We start from the raw sequence: 25,553 nt of genomic DNA on the forward strand, positions 1-25,553 counted from the left end.
TGTAAAAGATATGATCAGAGGAAGATATGTCCAGAAAAGGAGACTGGCATCATGTAGTAAGAACAACCATTGGGCCTTCAATATTCATGCAGTAGTAAGAGATCTAGAGGTAAAACCCAGCACAGTGAATCAGGTCCACACCCACTCCTTTATGGAAGGAAGGAAGGTCTTTTCTTTCAGGAAGATATGGATAAGACACACACTGGATGAGAAGGTGTAAATGAGCCTCTTCTTTTTAAAGGAGTTACCCCCATCAGTGATACTAAACCAGCTTATCTTTTACAAGGAAAATGACAAATGCTGAAGGAGATGTAGTAAAATTGGGACACTATTGCATTGTTGGTGGAGTTGTGAACTAATCTAAGCATTCTGGGGAACAACTTGGAACTATGCCCAAAGGGCTATAAAATTGTGCATTCCCTTTGACTAGGTCTATGTCCCAAAGAGATTATAGAAAAAGGAAAAGGTACTATTTGTACAAAAGTATTTATAGCAGTTCTTTTTGTGGTGGCAAAGAATTGGAAACTGAGGAGATGCCCATCAATTGGGGAATAGTTGAACAAGTTGCGGTATATGATTGGGTTGGAAATCTTTTGTGCTATAAGAAATGACCAGCAGGATGGTTTCAGAAAAAACTGGGAAGATTTATATGAATTCATGTAAAGTGAAGTGATCAGAACTAGGAAAACATCATACCCAGTAACAGCAGTATTATAAAAATTTAGCTAGTCTGATCTAAGGACAATTCTGAAGGACTTGTGATGAAAAATACTATCACCCTCCAGAGAATTTATGAATTCTGAATAAAGATTGAAGCATACTTTAAACAAAAAAGAAAGAAAAAGGAAAAAGGAAAGAAAAAATAAGCAAAACTGATCAATACGTCCAAAAAAAATCTACATCAAAATGTACATCACTAGTCAACTCCCATCTCTGCAAAGAAGTAAGGTGAAAATACTCTATCATGTATTCTTTGGAACCATGCTTATTCTTTGTAATTTTGCAACATTTACTTTCAGTTGCTTTAAGGTGGTTGTTCTTTCCGGTTACATTGTTGTAATCATTGTATATATTGCTTTTATACCTCTGCCTATATAACTCTGTATCATTTCACAAAAGTCCTTCCACGTATCTGTATTTATTATATTTGTTGTTACAACAAAGCAAAATATTTCATTATATTCATATACTACAGTTTTAATTGTTCCCCAATCAATGTGCACTTGTCTACTTGGTTTCTAGTTATTTGCTACCACAATATGTGTGTGTATGAGTATGTATCAGTACTTTGTGTTACTAGCAAATATATATGAGGACTTTCTTCTAATCCTGATCTCCTTAAAGCATAAGTCTAGTAGTGGAATCTGAGTTGAAGGGTGCAGATATTTTAGTCACTCTATTTGCATAATTCTAAATTGCTTTCCAAAATGGTTTACTAATTTATAGCTCCCCCAACAAAGCATTGGTTCTGCCTATCTTTCTACAGTCTACAAAAAATTATCATCTTCTGTCATCTTTGTCAATTTGCCGAGTGAGAGATGAAACTTCAGGGTTGTTTTGATTTACTTTTGCTATTCATGATTTCATATGGTTGTTAATAGTTTGGGGTTTTTTTTCTTTTGTTCATATCTTTTTACCATTTATCCACTGGGAAATGGCTTGTATTTTTATCAATTTGAATCAGATCCTTATATATCTTGGACATGAGTTATAGATCAAAGACACCTACTACAGAGATTTTTTTTTTACCCTTAACTTTCCCTTCTAATTTTAGCTGCATTACATTTGTCTGTGCAAAAATGTTGCATCTGTTTTAATAATTTTTGGCAGCTTAAGTGAAACTAGCCTCATATGCTTTTTTTTTTTTTTTTTTTTGCGGGGCAATGGGAGTTAAGTGACTTGCCCAGGGTCACACAGCTAGTAAGTGTCAAGTGTCTGAGGCCAGATTTGAACTCCTGAATCCAGGGCCGGTGCTTTATCCACTGCGCCACCTAGCTGCCCCTCTCATATGCTTTTTAAAAGTGGGGTTCCTGAGTTCAGGGGGTTTTCTTGATCAGTGGAATACTATTGATTTAACATATTCTTAATTTCAGCAAAATGTTTAAAAATTTTCCAGGTTGTCTTTGTGGATTAAATGGTAAAATATGGGCTGGCTCTAGATAATGCTACTTGGGGGTTGATACACAGTTTATCTAGTTAATTACTCATTCTTGATGAGTAATGATTAATGATGTGTTTTTTTGGCCTAAGGGCAGTCTCTACTGGCATGCCACTAGACTTTATCATAGGCCCAGTGTTGTTTCACATTTTTATCAGTGACTTGGTTTAGAATTACTAAATTTCCAAATGATAAAAAACTGAGACACATAGCTAATACAATTGATGAGATAGGAGGTTATAAGATGTTTATTTGCACTGAAATAATGAGCAGAAAACAAAATTATGAAATTCAGCAGGATTAAATATGGAAGACTTTTTAGATTCAAGTAATCAATTGTATAGATGGATGATAGAGTAAATGGCTTGGCATTGATATGCATTAAAAGTTCTGGGCATCTCAGGAGATCAAACGTTTAATATGAGCCAGCAGTATGATACAGCTATTTTTTTTTAAAAAAAGTAATATAATTCTAGCCTACATTAATATAAATGATGTACAAGTCACAGGAAATAATATTTTATAATTAAGTAGTACTTTACGTTCTATTAAAGCTCTTTGTCCACAATAACCCTAGGAGAAAGGTCATACAAATATTAAATCCATTTTATAAATGAAGAAACTAAGGCTCTGAGAAGTTGTGACTTCCATGATTACACAACTACCAATGGCCAAGGCAGGATATGAACCTAGGTCTTCTGAATCTGCATCCAGCACTTTTTCTGTTAAATCATATTGCCTCCACAGCTGTATTCTGGGAGGCCCAGGCTATTTCTGGGAGCCAGATTTTAAAAAGAGATACTGACAAACTGACATGAGTCAGAGGAAAGGAACTATAATAGTGAGGGTTCTAGAAAGCATGCTTTGTGAGAAATAGTTAAAAGAACTAGATCTCTTCATTCTGGAGAAGAAGGGGAAACTGAGATTCAATTCCCTTTTGTCTTCTTAAAAGCTAGATTAGGAACAAGCCATTAGTGAACTTCCTAAGAAAAAATCTCCAGAACCAAATGAATTCAGAAGCAAATTCTACCAGACATTTAAAGAACAGTTAATCCCAATGCTTTATAAACTATTTGGGAAAATAGGTGGAGTCCTACCAAATTCCTTTTGTGAGACAGATAGGGTACTGATACCCAAACCAGGAAGAGCCAAAACAGAGAAAGAAAATTATAGACCAATTTCCCTAATGAATATTAACACAAAAATTCTAAATAAAATACTATCAAAGAGATTACAGCATTGTATCTTAAGGATCATATACTATGACCAAGTGGGATTTATACCAGGAATGCAGGGCTCATTTGTTATTAGGAAAACTATCAGCATAATTGAAAACATCAATAATAAAACTAACAGAAATCATATGATTATCTCAATAGATGGATAAAAAGCTTTGGACAAAAGACAGCACCCATTCCTATTAAAAACACTAGAGAGGGGGCAGCTAGATGGCGCAGTAGATAGAGCACCGGCCCTGGAATCAGGAGAACCTGAGTTCAAATCCGGCCTCAGACACTTAACACTTAATGGCTGTGTGACCGTGGGCAAGTCACTTAACCCCAATTGCCTCACCAAAAAACAACAACAACAACAACAACAACAAACCACTAGAGAGCATAGGAATAAATGGAGCTTACCTTAAAATGATAAGTAATGTTTATCTAAAACCATCAGCAAGCATTAAGCTAGAAGCTTCCCAGTACAATCAGGGGTGAAGCAAGGATGTCCATTATCAACTCTTTTATTTAATATTGTACTAGAAATATTAGCTGTAGCAGCAAGAGTAATAAGTAATAAAATGATAAAAATAAAAGAAGAAAGAAATGAAAGGAATTAGAATAAACAATGAGGAAACAACTATTACTTTTTGCAGATGATATAATGTTATATTTAGAAAATCCTAGAGAATCAACTAAAAAACTACTTGAAATTATTAATAATTTTAGCAAAGCAGCAGGATACAAAATAAACCCACATAAATTATCAGCATTTCTACATATTACCAGCAAAGTCCAGAAGCAACAGACAGAAAGAGAAATTCCACTTAAAGTAACTATAGACATTTTTGGTTGTTTTTTTCTTTTTTGAAGTTTTCCCTTTGTGTTCTGATTCTTCTTTCACATGACTAATGAAGAAATATGTTTAATGTGATTGTACATGTATAACCTATATCAGATTGCTTTCTGTCTTGGGGGGGCAAGGGAGGGAGGGAGAAAAATTTGGAACTAAGAATCTTACGGCGGGGGGGGGGGGGTGCAGCTAGGTGGCACAGTGGATAGAGCACTAGCCCTGGATTCAGGAGCACACCTGAGTTCAAATCAAGCCTCAGACACTTGACACTTACTAGCTATGTGACCCTGGGCAAGTCACTTAACCCTCATTGCCTCACCAAAAAAGAAAAGAGAAGAAAAGAAAAAGAATCTTATGAAAACAAATGTTGAAAACTTTACATGTAACTGGAAAATAATAAAATACTTTTATGTTTTAAAAAAAAACACCTGTAGACAGTATAAAATACTTGGGCATCTACCTGCCAAGACAAACCCAAGAACTACATGAACACAACTATAAAACATTTTTCACACAAATAAAATCAGATCTAAACAACAGGAAAAATGTCAATTGCTCATGGGTAGGCCAAGCCAGTATAATAAAAATGACAATCCTACCTAAATTAATCTATTTATTTAGTGCCATATGAATCAAACTATCCAGACAATGTTTTATAGAGCTAGAAAAAAAAATAAAATTCATCTGAAAGAACAAAAGCTCAAGGATGTCAAGGAAATTGATAAAAAAAAAAATGTGAAAGAAGGTAATCTAGCAGTACCAGATCTCAAACTGTATTATAAAGTGGTAATTATCAAAACAATCTGGTGGGGCAGCTAGGTGGCAGAGTGGATAGAGCATCGGCCCTGGAGTCAGAAGTACCTGAGTTCAAATCCGACCTCAGACACTTAACACTTACTAGCTGTGTGACGCTGGACAAGTCACTTAACCCCAATTGCCTCACTAAAAAACAAAAACAAAAAAACCAATCTGGTACTAGTTAAGAAATAGAATGGTGGATCAGTGGAATAAAAGAGGTATGAATTACACTATAGTAAATGACTATAGTAATCTAGCATATGATAAACCCAAAGATCCAAGCTTTTGGAACAAAACCTCAGTATTTGACAAAAACTGCTGGAAAAACTGGAAAATGGTATGGCAGAAACTAGGTATAGACCAACATCTCACACCATATACTAAAATAAGGTCAAAATGGGTACATTATTTACACATAAAGGGTGATACCATAAGCAAATTAAGAGAGCAAGGAATAGTTTATCTGTCAGATTTATGGACAGGGGAAGAACTTGGGACCAAAGATGATATACAAAGCATTACAAAATGTAAAATAGATAATTTTGATTATATTAAATTAAAAGGCTTTTGCACAAACATAACCAATGCAATTGACATTTATAAGGAAAGCAGAAAATTAAGAAAGGATTTTTGCAACTAGTCTCTCTGATAAAGGCCTCATTTCTCAAATATATAGGGAACTGAGTCAAATTTATAAAAATACAAATTGTTCCCCAGTTGATAAATGGTCAAAGGGTGTGAACAGGCAGTTTTCAGACAAAGAAATCAAAGCTCTCTATGTTCATATGAAAAAATGTTCTAAATCATTATTGATCAGAGAAATGCAAATTAAAACAACTCTGAGGTACCACCTCACATCTATCAGAGTAACAATTATAACAAAAGGAAAACATTGGATGTTGGAGAAGATGTGGGAAAACTGGGATGCTAATCCACTGTTGGTAGAGTTGTAAATAGATTCAACCATTCTGGAGAATAATTTGGAACTATGCCCAAAGGGCTATAAAACTGTTTATACCCTTTCATCCTGCAATACCATTGATAGGTTTATATCCCAAAGACATCTCAAAAAAGGAAAAAAAGAAAAAAGACCTATTTGTACAAAAAAAATATTTATAGTAGCTCTTTTTGTGGTGGCTAAGAATTGGAAATCAAAGGAATGGCCATTAATTGGGGAAGGGCCAAACAAGTTGTGGCATATGATTATAATGGAATATTATTGTGCTATTAGAAATGACAAGCAGGATGATTTTAGAAAAACCTGGAAAGACTTATATGAACTGATGGATAGTGAAATAAGTAGAACCAGGAGAATGTTGTGCATAGTGACAACAGTATTGTTTGATGAAGAATTGTTGATGACTTAACTATTCTCAGCAATAGAATGATCCAAGACAGTCGCAAAGGACTAATGATGAAACATACTAGCCACCTTCAAAGAAAGAACTGATATTGATTGAACACAGACTGAAGCATGCTTTTTTTCACTTTCATTTTTTTCTTTTGAGTTTTCTTATATAAAATTAATAAGGTAATGTTTTACATAATTGCACATGTATAACCTATATCTGCTTATGGCCTCAGGGAGTGGGGAGGGGAGGGAGGAATAGAATTTGGAGAAACTTTAAACAAAAAAATGTTCATTTAAATAAAAAGAGGTAGGTTTTTGCTTTGCACCACACAATGGTTAAAGTCATGTAATATGTTTTAGCAATCCATAAGGTAGAATTTTTAATGAATTGAGCTGTCTATTAGTGAAATAGCTTATCTTGGGAGATAAGTAGGTCTAGTTTATGGGAATAAATGACTATCTCTTAGGGATACCATTCATGTGTAAGAATGTATACTGGAGACTTAGGTAATAACACTGAATGATGATAAACACATTGTGTGTGTGTGTGTGTGTACTCTCGCGTGTTTGTGTGTGCATGTTTGTGTGAACACACATGTTGTTGTTCCCCCAAAGAGTGAGCATTCACTAAAACTTTGTCCTTGGCTATCTTTTCTTTTGTATTCTTAATCCATCACAATGTAATTCATTCCTATGACTTCAATTAAATTTTCTCCCCAGATGTTTCAGAAATCTAATTTAAATCCATCCCTGCCCTGAATGAAAACCCCATATTGCCACCCACCTTCAGGGCATCTTCACCTCTCTGTCTTCCTAACAGTTCAAAAATGTGCAAAATGGAACTCTTTTCTCCCAAATCTGCCCTTCCAAACTCCTTTTTTCTAATTCTCTGATATCCTTAATTCTTCCATCTTCCTCATCTTCTACATCCATTAGAACTCTGTGCTTAGGTTTTGGGTGAGATTTAAAATTTATAAGTGACACAGTCCCTGACTTCATGAATCTTATGTTTTAAATGGGGAACCTGCTGCATGCAAAGTCCATTAGAGATGGACAAAACAGTGCTTTCTGAGGTCAGGTTAGAAATTACTGTTAATTGGGATTATCAGGGTTTTCCTTCATGAAGGAACTGGCACTTGAGTTGGGCATTAGAAGGATAGGTAGGCAAAAAGAGATAAAGAATAGTTTTTCTTGGCTGGCTTCCTTTTGTCTCCAGTGTCCAACCATATTCCTAGTTAGTTGTATGTCTCCAAAACTTATGGGAACAATTAAAGTTCATATTGGAATAAGTGTGTCAAATCTGGGCCACATAGAAGATCCCTGTCCATGAAGATAGATCTCTGAGGCTGTTCCATCTAGGTTGCTATTTGCATTCCCTTGTCATTGCCTTGTGAAGTTTCCTTTTAGCAGTAACCCAGCCAAAAATCCCACACCTCTATCTAGGTGACTGTGCCCAGCCATTGTATTTTAGGGGAGAAAACAAGCTTTCTTCGATGCTGTAAAGCACTTAGTAGTGCTTGTCCTGCTTCATTGCTCTCTGAAATGAAAGTTAAAGGAGTTTCTCCGGAAAGAAGGCCAGATGAGAGGCGGGATATAAGTCCAAAATCCATTCAGTACCTCAAAACTGCTAGAAAAGAATCAAATTATTAAATTACTTTAAGAAGAGAAAGCAACAGAACTTAGGTAAATGTGACTAAGCAGGAATTCATAGTTAATTCCAATTCCCCTCTGTCACCATAAGTAGCACAAAATACACCAAATAGTTATACAAATACTGTGACATTAAAGCAATCAACTTGAAAAACACCAATGAAAGGAAAAGTACTATGGCAACTTCCAAAAGCCCTTCTCCAAGAAAGACCTCCATTAGACACAGCAATAAAAGATGAAGTAAGTATGGATATCAGGGTACCAATTAGACCTCTCAAAGAAAAAATTAAAAATCCAAAGAAGGGAACAGAGAATTTAGAGCAAACAATGGAGAATTTCTCTGAAAAAAAGAGGAAGATTTGTTGCAGAAATAAGATAAAATCACTGAAAAATACCAAAAGAAAAAAATGTTAAAGAATACATAAGATCTTTATAAGCTAAGGAAAGTGATTCTAAAAATAAGTCCATCCTAAATGTTACAGCACTTCCAGAAAAAAGAAATTATTAAAAGTCTGAAAAACATATTAAAATAAATTATGAGAAAATTGCCTAGAAGTACTGGAAACAAAGGACAAAGTGTATAGATCAGTAGAATCCAGAAGACCACAGTAAAAACCCCAGGTGTCAGGAAATACTCTAAATAGCCAGGAGAAAGCTCCGAATCATCTTTGGCTCTTCTCTCTTACCCCTCTCAACCAATCAATTGCTAAGTCTTATTGATTTTATCACCACAGTGTATTTCCTATCCATCTTCTGGCCATGCACATGGCTGCTGCCTTAGTTGAGGCCTTTATTACCTCTTTCCTTGACTATGTAGTCAAGAATTGACTAATAGGTCTCCCTACTCCAGATGTCTCTCCTTTTTAATTCATCCTCCATACAGCTATCAAAGTGATATTACTAAAGAACAAGAGTATAGCAGTCCCCTGCTCAAAAAGCTCCAGGTGTTCCTTCTTGCTTCAAGGATCAAATAAATACAAACTGCTCTCTATGACATACATTTATTGATTGATTGATTGATTGATGGCTGGCTGGCAATTGGGGTTAAGTGACTTGCCCAGGATCACACAGCTAGTAAGTGTCAAGTGTCTGAGGTTGGATTTGAACTCGGGTCCTCCTGAATCCAGGGCTGGTGCTCTATCCACTGCTCCGCCTAGCTGCCCCAGTGTCTGAAATTTAAATGAATTCTTCACAATCTGGCTCCTGTCTCCCATTCCTGATTTTCTTACACACTGCTTTCCTTCACACATTTTTCATTCTGATCCAACTGGCCCACTTGTAATCTCCCCCCCCTCTTATACAAGTTGTCCCTCGCACCTGTAAAATGTGCCCTACTTACTTCTACTTTTTAGAATCCTTAGTTTCCTTCAGTGGCAAGCTCATGTGTGACCTCTGAAATGAAATCTCCCCCAGATGCTACCACTCTGCTGAAAAAAAAAATTACTTTGTATTTACTTTGTTTATATTGTACATATATGTGGTTGCTTTCCCTTGATAGAATGTGAGCTTCTTGCTAGCAGAGACGATTTGTTGTCTTTGTATCCTTCGTATTTGGCACATAACAGTTGCTTAATAAATGCTTGTTGTTTGATACAGAACCCCTTCTGTCATTGCACACTACTACCATCATGAATTCATATTTATGTGAATGAATCTCTTCAGAAGATGTCAGAAAGAAATGCAAGATAACAGAAATGTGATCCAGAATCACACTAATAGCTGGGCCAGGTGGATTAGATTCTAAAGTACCCTAGAAGGGGAAAGGAGTAAGGAAGGAGATGAATTAAAATTTCTTGGAAAAGGGTACTAAAATGAATTGGATGACTTGGAAGGTAGGGTTAGGTGGGGAACTCTCATCTAGTTTGGGAAAGTGGCAAAGCTAGGTTGGGAATGACTAAAACTCAAAGAATTTGGACTGGGAAAGGGAAATAGGGAAGACTTAAGGAGGGACCAGAATGGGCTGAAGAATGGTAGGGAAAAGCTGTAAGGGGAGACAATGCTCAGATTTGCATAAATAAAACAAATTGTAGAAACTAAATGCTGATTGAAAAAGAACAGAAAATATAATAGATTTTAAGGGGAAAGCACAAATTTAAAAATTATAATCTTAGGTGGAATTGTGTTGAACTTCTCCATTAAATTGAAGGAGGATAGCAAAATAACTATTCAAAAAACTCAAATGGATCCTCAATCTATCAGTAAACAAACCTATTATGTGCCAGACACAGTGCTAAGCTCTGGGGATATAAAAAGTGGCCAAAAAAAATGTTCTTGCCCTCAAGGAGTTTACAATCAAATGGGGAAAATAAACTTGCAAATATATACCAAGCAAACTATATACCCAATAAATAGGAAATAATGAACAGAGGGAAGAGTAATCTAAAAGACTAATCTGGTGCTAATTTTAAAAGTGCATCTGGGGGGACAACTAGGTGGCGCAGTGGACAGAGCACCTGCCCTGGAGTCAGGAGGACCTGAGTTCAAATCCGGCCTCAGACACTTAACACTTACTAGCTGTGTGACCCTGGGCAAGTCACTTAACCCCAATTGCCTCACACACACACAAAAAAAGTGCATCTGATGAACATATTTGGAGTTTATCACTTGTAAGTTATTTACCCCATGGACTTTTTTAAACTAAAGAGCATTTATTGTATTCTCTACTAAGCCTTTGAGTTTTGAAGACAACTAAATTCTAGAAAACCCTCACACAGAAAGGTAAGTACAGTGAACATTATGAAGCATATATGAACAGCAGGAAGAATTGTAACCAAGTGCTAACTGACCGAAGAGAAATTTTCAGCTACTTCTTAGTAAAAAAGAAAGTAGGGAGGGACAGGGGCTTCAGATTGAACAAGACAAAAATCTCCTAATACATTTGACCTTGGCTAGATTGTAACAAAATGGAAACAGGACAAGACAAAAATCTCCTAATACATTTGACCTTGGCTAGATTGTAACAAAATGGAAACAGGACTTCTGTAATACAAAGCTTCCACTACAGAACTCTGCACACACCTGTTTTCCGAGCCCTCCCCCCATCCCCCCAAGGCTGCCACTTGGATTATTTGCCAGCTTGTTGGGCCTGCCGACAGAGAAGCACATAGATCTTCTCTTTGATCTAATCTTTGTTGTAGGGTTGATATGTCTGAGTGTCCGCTCGGTGCACAAGGCAGCTAAGATCTGCCAGATCATCAATGAATTCAAACAACTGCCTGATGTCATATGTGATGGAGGGACTGACTGTTGGGATTCATTCTCTTCATATGCTCTTCATTCATTTACAAACTCTTTCCATGCGTTCATTCACTGATTCATAATCAGTATAAGTTTGGCCTTCTGGCCTCTTGGTAGGTTGTACCAACAAAATGGTATGAGACATTGTGCTGCGCTCTGCTGCTGTCGCTGCCACAGCCACTGCACACAAGCTGAGCCGCAGCACAGCTAACAGCCAATCACCACAAGAAGTACCCAATGGACTTCACCTCAAGGGGAGGAGATAACTTAGGAACATCTTTTCTCCTCAAATGGAAGAGAGGCAAAAGCTTTTATAGAGCATCAAAGGGGTGACCACCTGACAATGGAAAGTTCCTTTTGGGGGTGGGGTAGGGAAAGATTCCTGAGAGTCAAGGGGATTTTTCTTTTGGAATGATAGCCCTGACTTCTGTCCCCTGGCACCAGCAGCTGTACCTAATGGGCTTCTCTCCTGGTGGGGTGGAAGAGGCTTGAATGAGATATGGTGGTCCTGGTATCTAGTTGGCCAGGCTAAATTTTAATAGTCCTTTAATTCCTCTATATGTCCTAACCCCCATGTCAGATGATAGATAGATGGATAGCATAGCATAGGGCTAGCTTGATATAATGGATTAAGGTGAGTTTTTATAGTTTTGTCCCAAAGCAGACTACCAAAATTGAGTGGATCATCTCTCTTGAGATTGTGTGGGGAGCATGTAAAAAACCTACCTTTTAAATACCATTATTTTCAAAGTCATGCCTTAAATCTGGGAATCCTGGAAGAACCTATCTCAGAAGAATCAAAATATCAGTTGACCCAAAGGCAAGGAAGACATACTATGAAGATAAATAGATAGCTTTTAGACAGTGATGACTTGTGTAACACTGGAGCTTTTTAAAACAGAACATTTACTTCCAAAGGTATAATCATGTGATCTGCAGAACTTCTGACCGGGTTGGGGGTGGGATGTAGCTCACCCAAAGAATTGGAGGCTCATCGCAAATCTTGTAAAATAAAAAGATTTATTAGGAAAGAGGATATATGGCTAAGAGACAGACTCACTATGGAAAATCTGTCTCGCTAGAGTAAGAGAAGACCTGGTCTTTTGTATCTTTACAAAACAAAGAAAGGGGAGGGAATTAAAAGCAAGAAGTAATGCAAAAAAAAAAAAAAAACTGGCCAGATAACTAAGAGGGAATCTTTGATAATGGGGTATCAGAATATGCAACATCCCTCCTGTCCTGCATATCATCTTGCAGGCCTTAGTGTTGCTTGTCAGCATACTGGGGCCATGCCCTGCCACACCTCATACTTGAAGTGGGAAAGCTGTTATTCCCTTGGCTTAAGGGGTTGGAATCTTTGGATTTCTTGGGGTGCCACTACAATAACAAATATGCACACTTACTTTCCCTAACCTATGGGAGGCATAATCTTCTCCCTCCTTGCTACACCTGTTTCTGGGAACAGGAAGGGAATATGATTCACAGCTAAGTCCAGTTCTCATAGAGAACAGAATAGGCCTACTGGTAAAAAAAAAAAAAAGATACAAAAAGCAGAACTGGCCAAATGGAAAAGGAGTTACAAAAATTCCCTGAAATTTTATCAAGGAGAGATCATTTAGACATATTTCAAAAGGTTATCAAGGAAAAACTTAGATCCAGAGGTTAAAAATAGAAATTAAAAGAATCCACTGATCACGTGATAGAAATCCTAAAAAAAAAAACTCCCAGGAATATTATAGCCAAATTCCAGATCTTCCAGGTCAAAGAGAAAATACTTCAAGCAGCCAGAAAAAAACCAATTCAAATATTGGAGCTGCAGTCAGGATTCAGCAGCTTCTATGTTTAAAAAGTGAAGGGCTTAAATTAGTGTTAACTATTGTCTTAATTTCTTTGCTGCTTTTTCTGGGGTTTTCTAAATACACCATCCTGTTGTACATATATAGGGTTAATTTTCTTGACTGTTGATGTTTATGCCTTTGATTTTTGTTCTTTTATTGCTACAGCTAGCATATCTAGAGGACAGTGGGAAATGAAAAGATAGTCTTTTTTTTCTGAGATTCAGTTGTTTAAAAAACAAAACTTCTGTTTCTTGTTTTCCTGGTTTGAGTATTTTATATTTTTGTAGGGGCTGAATAATTTCCTTTGAATTCTGAGTTTTGCTGGCATATAAATGTTTATAATGATTTATGATAATTTTATTTCCTCCATATTGTATATTTATCTTGTTAATTTTTAATTCTGGCAATTTGGTTTTCCTGATCCTAGTTAATGGTTTAATGATTCTGTTAGGTTTTTGAAAGAACAGCATTTAGTTTGCTCTGTTCTGTAGACCTTTTGTTTGTTTGTTTCCCTAATTTTCAAAATTTCTCATTTTGTATTTGTTTTAGGATTTTAATTATTTAACTTTCTAGTATTTTTAAGTTCATGTGTAATTCACTGACTCTTATTTTTAACTTGTAAATATAATATTTCAGAGCTAAGTTTTTCCGAGGCCCACTTTTAGCTGAATGTAAAAAGTTTGAATATGCTCAGATAATTGCCATTATCTTTAACATAATTACTATTGGTTTCAATGATTTGGTATTTGACAAAATTAGATACTATTTAAGTCTGTATCTTTTGCTTACATTACCTTGATTCATTATAATTTTATTTAGACAGCTAGATGGCACAGTGGACATAGCGCCTAGCCTAGAAGTCAAGAAGACCAAAGTTCAAATCCAGCCTCAGACATTTACTAGTTGTGTGATTCTGGGCAAGTCACTTAATGCTGTTTGCCTCAGTTTCCTTATCAGTAAAATGAGCTGGAGAAAGAAATAGCAAACTACTCTTACACTATCTTTGCCAAGAAAAACCCAAACGGAGTTACAAAGAGTTGGACAGATTAAAGAAAACTGCATAGAGAATTTAATTATGGTCTGCAAATAGAGAAGAAGCAGCATGGCACAGTAGAGAGGGGGGACCTGTAAGAATCATGTCGGTAGTGCTAAATATTAAATTATTTAATGATAGTGCCTACTATGTACCAGTGTACTAAACGGTAGGAATACAAAAAGAGGCAAAAGACAGTCCCTGCCTCAAGAAGCTCAGAACCTAATGGGGGAAATAACGTGGAAACAAATATATACAAAGCAAACCATATACAGAATAAATAGGAAATAATTAAAAGAGAGAAAGTACTTGGAATTAAAAGTGGTTAGGGAAGACTTCCCGTAGAAAGTGACATTTTAGTTGGTCCTTAAAGGCAGTCAGAAAAGTGAGTAGTCAGAGAGGAAACGGGATAGGGATCGATACAATGCCTGGAGCTGAGAGATGGAGTGTCTTGTTCATGGAACAACCAGGAGGCCAGTGTTACTGGATCAAAGAATTGTTGGGAAGGAAGGTGTAGGAAGACTGGAAAGGTAGGAGAGGGCTAGGTTATGAAGGGCTTTGAATGCCAAACAGAGCATTTTGTATTTACTCCTGGAAGCAAAAGGAAGCTACTGTAATTTATTGGCTGGGGAAGCTGGGGGTGGGGGTGGGGGGTAGAATTACATGATCAGACCTTCATTAGGAAAAGAAAATCACTATAGTGACTAGATGTAGAACAGATTGGAGTGGGGCAAGACTTGAGGCAGGCAGACCCGCCAGTAGGCTATTGCACTAATGAAAGTGTGAGGTCATGAGGGCTTGCACTAGAGTGGTAGCAGTGTTAGAGGAGAGAAGAGGACAGATTTGAGAGATGTTGCAAAGGCACATTTGACAGGCCCTGACAACAGCTTGGATATGGGAGATAGGAATCCAGAATGACTCCTACCTTGTAAATCTAAGGGACTAAGAGGATGGGATTGCCCTTTACAGTAGTGTGTGTGTGTGTGTGTGTGTGTGTGTGTGTGTGTGTGAGAGAGAGAGAGAGAGAGAGAGAGAGAGAGAGAGAGAGAGAGAGAGAGAGAGAAGGTGGGGGTTAGGGAGAAGAATAATAAGTTCTGTTTTGTACACATTGAGTTTGAGATGTCTACTGGATATCCAGTTTGAGATGTCTGAAAGGCAATTGGAGATGTGAGATTGGAGGGCAGCCAGGAGGTTGGGGCAGGAAAGGTAGATTTAAGAATCATCAGCATAGGGGGCAGCTAGGTGGAGCAGTGGATAAAGCACTGGCCCTAGATTCAGGAGGACCTGATTTCAAATCCAGCCTCAGACACTTACACTTACTAGCTATGTGACCCTGGGCAAATCACTTAACCCTCATTGCCCCACCAAAAAAAAAAGAATCACCAGCATAGAAATGATGATTAAATCCATGAGAACTGATGGGATCACCAAGTGAAGTAGTACAGAGAGAGAAGAGAAGAGGCCCCAGGATGGTATTCTGAGGGACACCTGTTGTTAGGGGGCATGATCTAGAGGAGGATCCAGCAAAGGAAACAGAGAAGGAGCAGTCAGATAGGTAGGAGAGAAAAGAGAATATGGAAGATAAGAGCATAATAAAGTGTCAAAGGCTGCAGAAGAGGTAGAGGAGAATTGAGGATTGAGAAAAGGACATTGCATTTGGCAACTAAAAGATCATTAGTAACTTTGGAGAGAGCAATTTCAATGGAAAAATAAGGTTGGAAATCAGATTGTAAGAGGTTGAGAGTGAGAGGAGAGAAAGTAGAGGCACCTAATGCATATGGTCTTTTTGAGAAGTTTAGCTACAAAGAGACATAGGATGATAGCAGGGATGGAAGAATCAAGTCAGGATTTTTTCAGTATGGGGGGAAATGGGCATGGTTTTAAGCAGTAGAAAATGAGCTAGTAGAGAGGAAGAGATTTAAAATAAGAGAAAGTTTGGAGTTGACAAAGGGGACAATCTTTAGAGGAGACAGGGTGGAATGGGATCACTTTAACAAGCAGAGGGATTAGCCTTATGTGAAATGTATGAAGGAGGAGAAGGTGTCAGAAGACCTTTGAGTGAAAGGAGATGAGGAAGAGAGGAAAAAGAGGGAGCTTATGGCAAATGGCCTCAATTTTTTCTGTAAAATATGAAGCAAGATTTTCAGCTGAGAGTATGGAGAGGTGGGGGAACCATAGCAGGGTGGAGGGGGGATGAAAAAGGTTTGGAAAAGCTGCTGCAGAGAATGGACTAGCAGCAGTGAGGGCCTAGTTGAAGTTATATAACTTAAATTTATAGTGGACCCAGTCAGAACAGCTACATGATTTTTTCCACCTTCATTCTACAGTATGTGGGTAGGCTCAAAAGTGAGAAATTCTGGGAGTGAGCCATAACTGAGCCTTGTCTGGGCAGAATCTATCAATGATAAGTGGGCTAGGGATTCAAGAGAGGGGGACAGTGTACTAAGTATAGAGCTGGTAGGAGAACACCTACTGCCTCTTCATTACTTCAGGTCATTATAGTTATCAGTCAAGGTGGAAAAAATATATATCCATTTCCTTAGATACTTAAAGAATTTTAAGGTATGATTGATGAATCAGTTGTGGTCTTTGAAAGATAACGGAGAGGGGCAGCTAGATGGCGCAGTGGTTAAAGCACCGGCCCTGGATTCAGGAGTACCTGAGTTCAAATCCGGCCTCAGACACTTAACACTTAGTAGCTGTGTGACCTTGGGCAAGTCACTTAACCCCCATTGCCCCGCAAAAAAAAAAAAAAAAGAAAGATAACGGAGAATAGGAAAGTTGCAATATAATTGTAGAAGAGGAAATGTTCTGATTTCCCCTCCTCCCCAAAGAGGGGGATGGGAGAAGAGACTGAATTTTATAAAATATAAACCAGTGAATTTGACTTCAATTCCTGGGAAAAATCTAGAATATACCATTAGAAAAGTCACAAAAATCAGTATGGCTTCATTCAAAACAGGCCAAACAAACAAGTCATATGTATACTTTGCAAAATAGATGGTATAAGGTAGTGAATGTTTCAGCATTACTTTAATGCATGTCTTAAATTTCATGCTTTTGTAACAATTGGAATGATGCCACCTGCTGGAGAGGTACTGTAGGAAAGCTCCGCCATGAGGAGAAGGCGTCTGAGGGCAGGCCATGCGGTCAGGTCCTTGGCGTCAGGAAATGACGTTTGCTCGTGGGTACTGTCTATCAAAGCTACCAGTCAATTAGCTTGGAGCCACGTGTGCCTGTGGAGGGGATGTTCCCAGTTTCACAGGAGGTGTTGGGCCCTTTTTGTTCCTGACCTCACCATGGCAGGTTGGTTGATGGGGGGGGTCTCTTAGAAATAGCTAGATTTTTACCTTTCTCTCTGATCCTAATGCTCTTTAATAAATACTTAAACACTTAAATACTCTTGCTAAAACTTAAAATTTATTGGCGAGCACTCATTAGATTTTAGATAGTATAGCTAGAATTTTAGCCCCTTATACTTTATCTCATCTGTTGTGAGACCCTGCTTTCACTGGCAGCTGATAGTGCAGTAAACCAAGTGCTGGGCTTAAAGTAAGGAAGACCTAAGTTCAGATGTGAACTCAGACACTAGCTGACCCTGGTCAAGTCACTTAACTGCTCTTTGTCACACTCAGTCTCCTCATCTGTAAAAAGAGGATAATAATAGCACCCACCTTGCAAGGTTGTTGTGAGTATCAAATGAGACAATATTTGTAAAAAAAAAAGTGCTGCGCACAGTGCCTGGTACATAGTTGGCATTTTATAAATGTTTATTTCCGGCCCTCTACCTGCCCTCCCAGGAGGCCGTATACCAGATTCCTATTGTCTGACCTTCATAAGATAATGTTCCTTAAACTGCATTTATTTTCTGTAAACTTAGAAGTGTATGTAGTGTCCCCCATTTGAAATGTAAGCTCTGTAAGGGCAAGAATTGTTTCATTTTGTCTTTGGATCCCTAATATGTAGCACAACATTTGGCACAAAAATGGGCATTTAATAAATTCTCATAGATTGATATATCACATTCTACCTTATATTTTGGATATATGCAAGTGCAATGCCCCCTTCCTACTCCATTCCCATCTTACTTACATTGCAAGATCCTTAAAGGTTAGAACTGTTGTTTTTTATTTTTATACCTCCAGTTCCATACATGTAATACAAGCTAAATAAATGTCTATTGAATTGGATTTGAATTTTGTGTTTAAATATATTGTCAATTTACATTTTTAAAAAAAGATCATGGAATTGCACTTCTGCCATCTTTCCATCATTCAGTCAGGCAGAGACTAAGATACTTCTTGAAGAACTATCATGGTTGCCACCTAAGGAAAACCACCTCCAAGTTCAACCTTGTATTATCTGATGATAGAGCTTGTGAAAAACCACTCACTTGACTGGTGAATTTGAGAAGTATGTAGCTACTTTGGGTATTGAGGTCCATTGTCTCATGTTCCATACTAACAGAGTTCCTATTAAATTCAACATATGGGATACAGCTGACCAAGAGAAACGTGGTGGTCTTGAGAAATGGTTATTACATCCAAGCTCAGTGTGCCATTGTATTGTTTGATATAGCATCAAAAGTTACTTATAAGAATGTCCCCTCTGGGGGGGGAAAAAAGAATGTCTCTAACTGGCACAGAGATCTGGTATAAGCATGTGAAAATAACCCTATAGTGTTGTGTGGCAGCAAAGTGGATATTAAGGACAGAAAAGCCAAGGCAAAATCATTCGTCTGTCATGGGAAGAAGAATCTCCAATACTGTGACATTTCAGCCACAAGTAACTACATCTTTTAGAAGCCCTTCCTTTGACTTGCTAGAAAACTTATTGAAAACCCTAATTTGGAGTTTTTTGCAAGCCTGCTCTTACACTTTCAGAGGTTGTCATGGACCTAACACTGGCAATACAATATGAATAGGACTTAGAAATTGCTCATACAACCTCTTTCCCTGGTGAAGATGATGACCTATAAGGGGATGAAGCTAGAACCCAGTGTCAGAGGTCTAGTTTTATAGGCAAATGTCCTATGATTTGAGCAGTGTATTGTGTTTGTGTCTTTATTAAAAGACTGCTGCAGTCCCATCACAATATTAAGTGGTGAATCTTGTTTGTTGCTTTCATTCCCATTCTTTTTTTCATTTAGCTCATAATAATGTGTTTCAAATATCTTTTTTTTAAATGATCATTCAGGATTTAAACTTATGTATTTTGACAGGTTTGCCAGACTAGTGAGGGATTATTCTAGAACTTAATATTCAAGAAGTGGTTAGTTAACTTTTAGAAAAGGAATTGGTATGACAAGCAGGCAGATTTCAGGAAAACCTGGAATTACATGAACTGATGCAGAGTGAAGTGAGCAGAACCAGAAGACCATTATGCACAGTAACAGCAACATTGTGTGATGATCAACTATAATTGACTTAAATCTTAGTAATACAATGACCCAAAACAATTCCAAAAGACTCATGATGGAAAAATTCTATCCATATCCTAAGAAAGAACTTACGGAGTCTGAATGTATATTGAAGCATACTATTTTCACTTTTTTTTTCTTTTGTAGTTTTTTTTTTCCCTTTTGTTCTGTTTTTTCTTTCACAACATGACTAAGATGGGAATATCTTTTACATGATTGCACATATTAGCCTATACCAAATTGCTTACTGTCTTAGGAAGGGGAAGGGGAGAGAGAGGAGAAATTTAGAACTCAACATTTCATAAAAAATGAATGTCAAAATTTTTCTTTACATATAATTGGAAAAAAATTAAATACTCTTAAAGAAAAGGAATCAGTAAAGTATTTGAATGTAGACAGACTATCCAACTTCTACAACTTTAGAGATGACGAGGGTTACCCAATGTTAGGGGGTTGGTGGGCTGCCCCAGCGTACTACCTCACCATGCTCTTTTAGATGGTCTTCTAAATGAGCTAAATCAAAGGCCATTTTGTTCTCAGCTTTGACTGGACCTTCTGTTTCTAATGTAAAGTCTTAGTAGCAGACCCTGATAGTAATCCCAAGCTTCCATATTTTTAATATCAGTAGTTTTACCAGTGATGCTGTATAGCTATGATTAATGGAAACACTATGTCTCTGAAGAATTAATATTGCAGGTCATCTAAAAGACAATAGAAAAATACTTAGTCAAAGAAATTAAATACACATTTATTTTTCATTTTTACGTTTTAGAATTAATGCTTCATGCTTAGTAATTTTGTTTCGTATTCATCCATTTCCCCCTATTTTGTCATTTTAAATTGTAGAACCTAGCATTAGAAATAAATTTTATTTATACTTGTATATTTATTTGGGGTTTCTTAGGTTATTGTTGGCATCAGTAAGTGAAATAATAATCTGTATAATGCATAGTACTTCCTGCATTATTTCCAAAGCACTTTCTCACATAGATTCCCATTTTATCTTTACAGAATTCCTGTGAGTTAGATAAAGATAATATACAGTAACATAGAGATGTACAATAATTCACCCCAAATCACACAGGCAGTGATAGAAACAAAACTAGGACTCTGGTTCTCCTGACTAGTCTAATGTTCTTTTTACAAAAATGCATAACTTTTTATCTCTACTTAACTTTTAATAAGTCCTTTCCCCTTAAATTAGTATGGAAGTGTAAAGCAGAAGCTATAAGTAAAAAGAAACATTAATTTAAATTTCCATTTTTCACTCTCTTTGCCAACACATACCTATCAAAATGTGTTGTATTACCAAATAGCATAAGACTATTCATGTTATTCACTTAAATAATTTCTAGTGTTTTAACTGACATTTTTGTTTGAATTCCAGTGCTATCTATGCTTCCCACATTGAGAGATGCCTTAATGCAGCAGTTAAATTCTGAGAATCTCACAGCTCTTCTAAAGAACAGGTAAATACAAGGAAAATTTATTTAGTAAATAAATCTACAAAAATCCCAAATTTACAGGTTCATGTAAATAGGCAGTTTTTTCAATATGCAGGAATATTTTAAATTTAGGATTATGAAGTTTTTGTAAGAGCTTTATGCATTAATATGGGAAAACTTATGAAAATAGATTTTAGTTGGAATTGGAAAATAGTTTCACAAAGGTTATTTTGGGGCAGCTAGGTGGTGCAGTGGATAGAGCACTGGCCCTGGATTCAGGAGGACCTGAGTTCAAATCCAGCCTCAGACACTTGACACTTACTAGCTGTGTGACCCTGGGCAAGTCACTTAACCCCAGTTGCCTCACCAAAAAAAAAAAACCCAAAAAACAATAAATTAGATTTTTTAAAAAAAGGTTATTTTAATTAATATAGTTTAAATGCTCTTATAATCATATTTTATTTGCTTGTTATTTCCTACAAATTATCTTTAAATACTTAGACACTTGTCATTGACATTCCGCAGGATTGTTCTGCAGTCTTAATCACCATTCTCAGCCTGTCCTCCCATTATCTATTTCTAGTCCCTATATCTCAACATTAAACTTAATTGCTCTAAACCCCAAATTCCTTAGCTGCTGATCTACTATCTTTGGGGGGGGGGGAAGGGTGCGCATGAGGGTTAAGTGACTGGCCAGGGTCACACAGCTGGTAAGTGTTAAGTGTTTGAGGCCATATTTGAACTCAGCTCCTCCTGAATCCAGGGCTTGTGCTTTATCCACTGTGCCAACTAGCTGCCCCCTGCCAATCTATTATCTAAATCATTCTGCTGGAGACACAAGCATTTTGTCTGGAAAGAATACAGAACTTAAAGCCAGAAGGCATAGGTTTTAGTCCCAACATTGCCACTTAGCTATATCACTCAATAATTTGTTTACCTATCTATAAAATATAAATAATACTGCTTACCCTGCCTACCTTATGGGAAAGTACCATGCAAGCTATGTTTATTATTGCATCTGAATGATATTTTAATCATATATTTGCCCCATTTTTTCCCCCTACAACTCCCTAGTCCCTTCTATTTTCAGTTACTTTGATCTGACCTAGGAGGGAAAAATCTGAGGAAATAAAATATTTGGTTCAACAATTCAGGAAGGTCATGAAAATATTTTCTCTGAAGACATTTTTAGGCTCAAATTCATTGATGAAATTATCTCAGGGGCAGCTGGGTGGTGCAGTGGATAGAGCACTGGCCCTGGATTCAGGAGGACCTGAGTTCAAATCCAGCCTCAGACACTTAACACTTACTAGCTGTGTGACCCTGGGCAAGTCACTTAACCCCAATTGCCTCACCAAAAAAAAGAAAGAAAGAAAGAAATTATCTCAGATGCAAGCTTCTCTATGGGAAATAGCAACTTCCAGCACAGAAGAATAAGCAGTATATCTTGAGGAGAAACACATTATGGAAGTTTAGAGCAGGAGTGAGTATACTGAGAAAGCTCATACTATACAAGCCATTATTCTACCAGTCTTGTTGTATGGCCTCTAGTCATGGGACCCTACAGTCTCCAAAGAATCAAAAATGAGTGTCGCTCTGAAGGCATTGAAGGAGCCGATTGTAGATGTGAGCAGGCTTCAACATAAAGTAACTATGAAAAAGAATCAGATGAAACAATGTCATCAAAGAAATGTGTTCACAAAAGAAGGTGGACTAGTCACTTTATGAGGTGAGTGGATAAATAGTAGCTACCCCACATGCTGTGCTGAAATTCTCATGTTATTAGGAGAAAACAAGAAAGCTCTTCCCCTCCCTTATATTGGGTGGGTCCCCTGGGTGACCTTGTGTGAGGATACGAACAAGAGTATACTAGAATGCTGCTATCTGAAACATTAGAGGAATCACCCACCTCCATAAGGTTAAAGATGCATAGGAATATACTTTGTTCATGACACATAAATGGGAGTGTTATATGATGATCAGAGTTGGGAATAGTGTCTGCTTTGTAACCATAGAATCTTGGAATTAGAAAGAATCCATTAAGGGGACAGCTAGATGGCGCAGTGGATAAAGCACCAGCCCTGGATTCAGGAGTACCTGAGTTCAAATCCGGCCTCAGACACTTGACACGTATTAGCTGTGTGACCTTGGGCAAGTCACTTAACCCCCATTGCCTCACCAAAAAAAAAAGAAAGAAAGAAAGAAAAGAAAGAATCCATTAAATACATTTGGGTAATTGGAATATTGACACAAAGACAAATGTGAGGCAGCTGATTTTTTTTTTTAGTTTGTTTTAAAAGAATCTTTAATAAAGCAGTAAAGGTCTTTGGGACCTATATGAACTGATAAAAAAATGAAGTGAGAAAAATCGGGAAATCATTCTGCACAGTAACAGCAATGTTGTAATGATGGTCAACTGTGAAAGACTTAGCTATACCGATCAATACAATGATCTGAAACAATTCCAAAGGACTTATAATGAAAAAATGGTTTCTACCTCCAGAGAGAACTGATGAACTCTGAGTGCAAAATGAAATATAATTTTCTCACTTCTTTTTTTAGTATGGCTAATATGGATATATTTTGCATGATTTCACATATATAATTGATAAATTGCTTACCTTTCCCAGTGAGTGAGTGGAGGAAGGAGTGAAAGGGAGGGAGAAAACATGGAACTCAAAATTTTGAAAGAAAATAATATCTAGAAAAATAAAGAATTAGAAGAAGATTTGGGAGGGGAAAAAAAGAAGTTGTTTTTGGCCTTACCATGACAGACAAAAATAACTGGCATGGTACAGTGAAAGGAATACTGGATTTGAAGCCAGTGTCCTGAGGTTCAAATCCTAGCTCTACCATTTACTATCTTGTTGCTTCAGCAAAACATGTAAACTCTTTTGGCTTCAATTTCCTCCTTTGTAAAATTATGACCTAGATGACCTCTCTGGTCCTTTCAGCTCCAAATTTATGGTCCTATGATGCTACAATGTTAAGCTGTCAGTATTCTGTGATAATATCGGTAGCCATACATATAATTAAGCTAATCATCTACCACTAACAAAGCAGGCCAGCCAGCCAAGCTGAAGTAGCAGGGGCCCCTGAGGGAGAGACAAGAGGCAGCATGTGCCAGGCCAGGTTTGACCAGGTGGTCAAACAACCACACCACCACCACCACTGCCTTGTCCACCATCTCCCAGAAGACCATCATGGAGACAAGCCATGCCCCTGAGCCCAAGAGCCTTGATAATCACAATGCTTCTAGCCCAGTATCTTCAACTATTCTCCTGTGAAGCAACTCCCTGTAGAGATGCAACCTGGCAACTACTCCTATAGGTCCTACAGTCACAGAAAACCCAGAAAATAAAATTCTTGCCACTGAAGCCATTGGAAGTATCAAATGGTTCAATAGTCAAAAATGATAGGATTATATCAGTGGAAATGACATTAAAGAAAAGGCATTATTATCTGCTTTGCCACTCTGACTTACAGCTGAAACCTTCCATCTGTGTTGTCTCCTCCATTAGAATGCTAGCTCATTGAAAGCTGGGACCATCTGTCTTTTCTCTTTGCATCCCCAGGATTTAGCTGAAGCACTTGGTAAATGCTATATTAGTTCATTTCCAGGAAGTTTCCCAATCTGAAAATGTTTTAAGAGGTGCCAAGTATGTACAACATAGTAGGTGAAATGGATACGGTTGAAGTTTGTTGCCAGGTCAAAACATGAAATAAAGAGTCTAAGAGATGTACCTTACTGATACTAGCATTTTTCTGATGATTGTCATTTGAATAAATTTTTTTATGATGAAAAGATTTCTAGGAGTTATGTGCACTTAAATTCTCATTTTGTTTCTAGCTAATGTAATTAGATGTATGTGGTTGAAGAAAGAGCACCCAAGATCAAGTATGTTTTGTGATTATTATTTGACAACTATTTAGTGTGCCATGGTTTATCAAGTGTGAAGAGTTTTACTTTTGAAAAAGGGTAAAAATCTGAGACATATCACAAATTAATTTAAAGTACAATAAAAAAATCACTAATATCAAAGAAATGTCAGGTCAAAATAATACAACAAAATAAGTTCAGCAAATATTTAGACTCTAAACTCCATTAGATTGTAAGTTCCTTGAGAGCAGACTCTTATCTTTTGCCCTTCTTTATATCTCCAATGCTTAGCAAATTTCCTGGTATATAGTAGGAGCTTATTAAATGCTTGTTGCTGAGCATTTAAGTGCAAAGTGTTATTCTGGGTGCTGGAGATACAAACCCCTGCCCTCAAAAAGCCTACCTTCTATTCTATAAAGCACCGGCCCTGGTTCAGGAGTACCTGAGTTCAAATCCGGCCTCAGACACTTGACACTTACTAGCTGTGTGACCCTGGGCAAGTCACTTAACCCTCATTGCCCCACCAAAAAAAAAATGTTTTTTTTAAAGTCCACAGAGGAGAACAGAGTACATTTCTTCAATTGGAGATAACTTATGCAAATGTGGCATTTAGCATATGAAATACAGTGAACATCTCATTTTCCAGTTTGTCTTGAACACAGAGTTCATAAAAG

The 25,553-nt window shown here is 37.2% G+C and overlaps 1 protein-coding gene and 1 pseudogene across 1 annotated transcript in view; one reads left to right on the forward strand and one right to left on the reverse strand.

Annotated features, from left to right (window-relative positions):
• Nucleotides 1-25,553, forward strand: part of PEX3 (peroxisomal biogenesis factor 3) — a 65,860-nt gene that overhangs the window by 13,558 nt on the left and 26,749 nt on the right. The window contains exon 3 of the mRNA XM_044002081.1: nt 20,942-21,023. Within this exon, the coding sequence (XP_043858016.1) occupies nt 20,942-21,023 (82 nt within the window). The remainder of the gene's footprint in view (nt 1-20,941; nt 21,024-25,553) is intronic.
• On the reverse strand, nt 11,092-11,409 carry LOC122754070 (annotated as a pseudogene).

Source organism: Dromiciops gliroides, chromosome 4, assembly GCF_019393635.1.
Source record: "Dromiciops gliroides isolate mDroGli1 chromosome 4, mDroGli1.pri, whole genome shotgun sequence".
Taxonomy (NCBI): domain Eukaryota; kingdom Metazoa; phylum Chordata; class Mammalia; order Microbiotheria; family Microbiotheriidae; genus Dromiciops; species Dromiciops gliroides.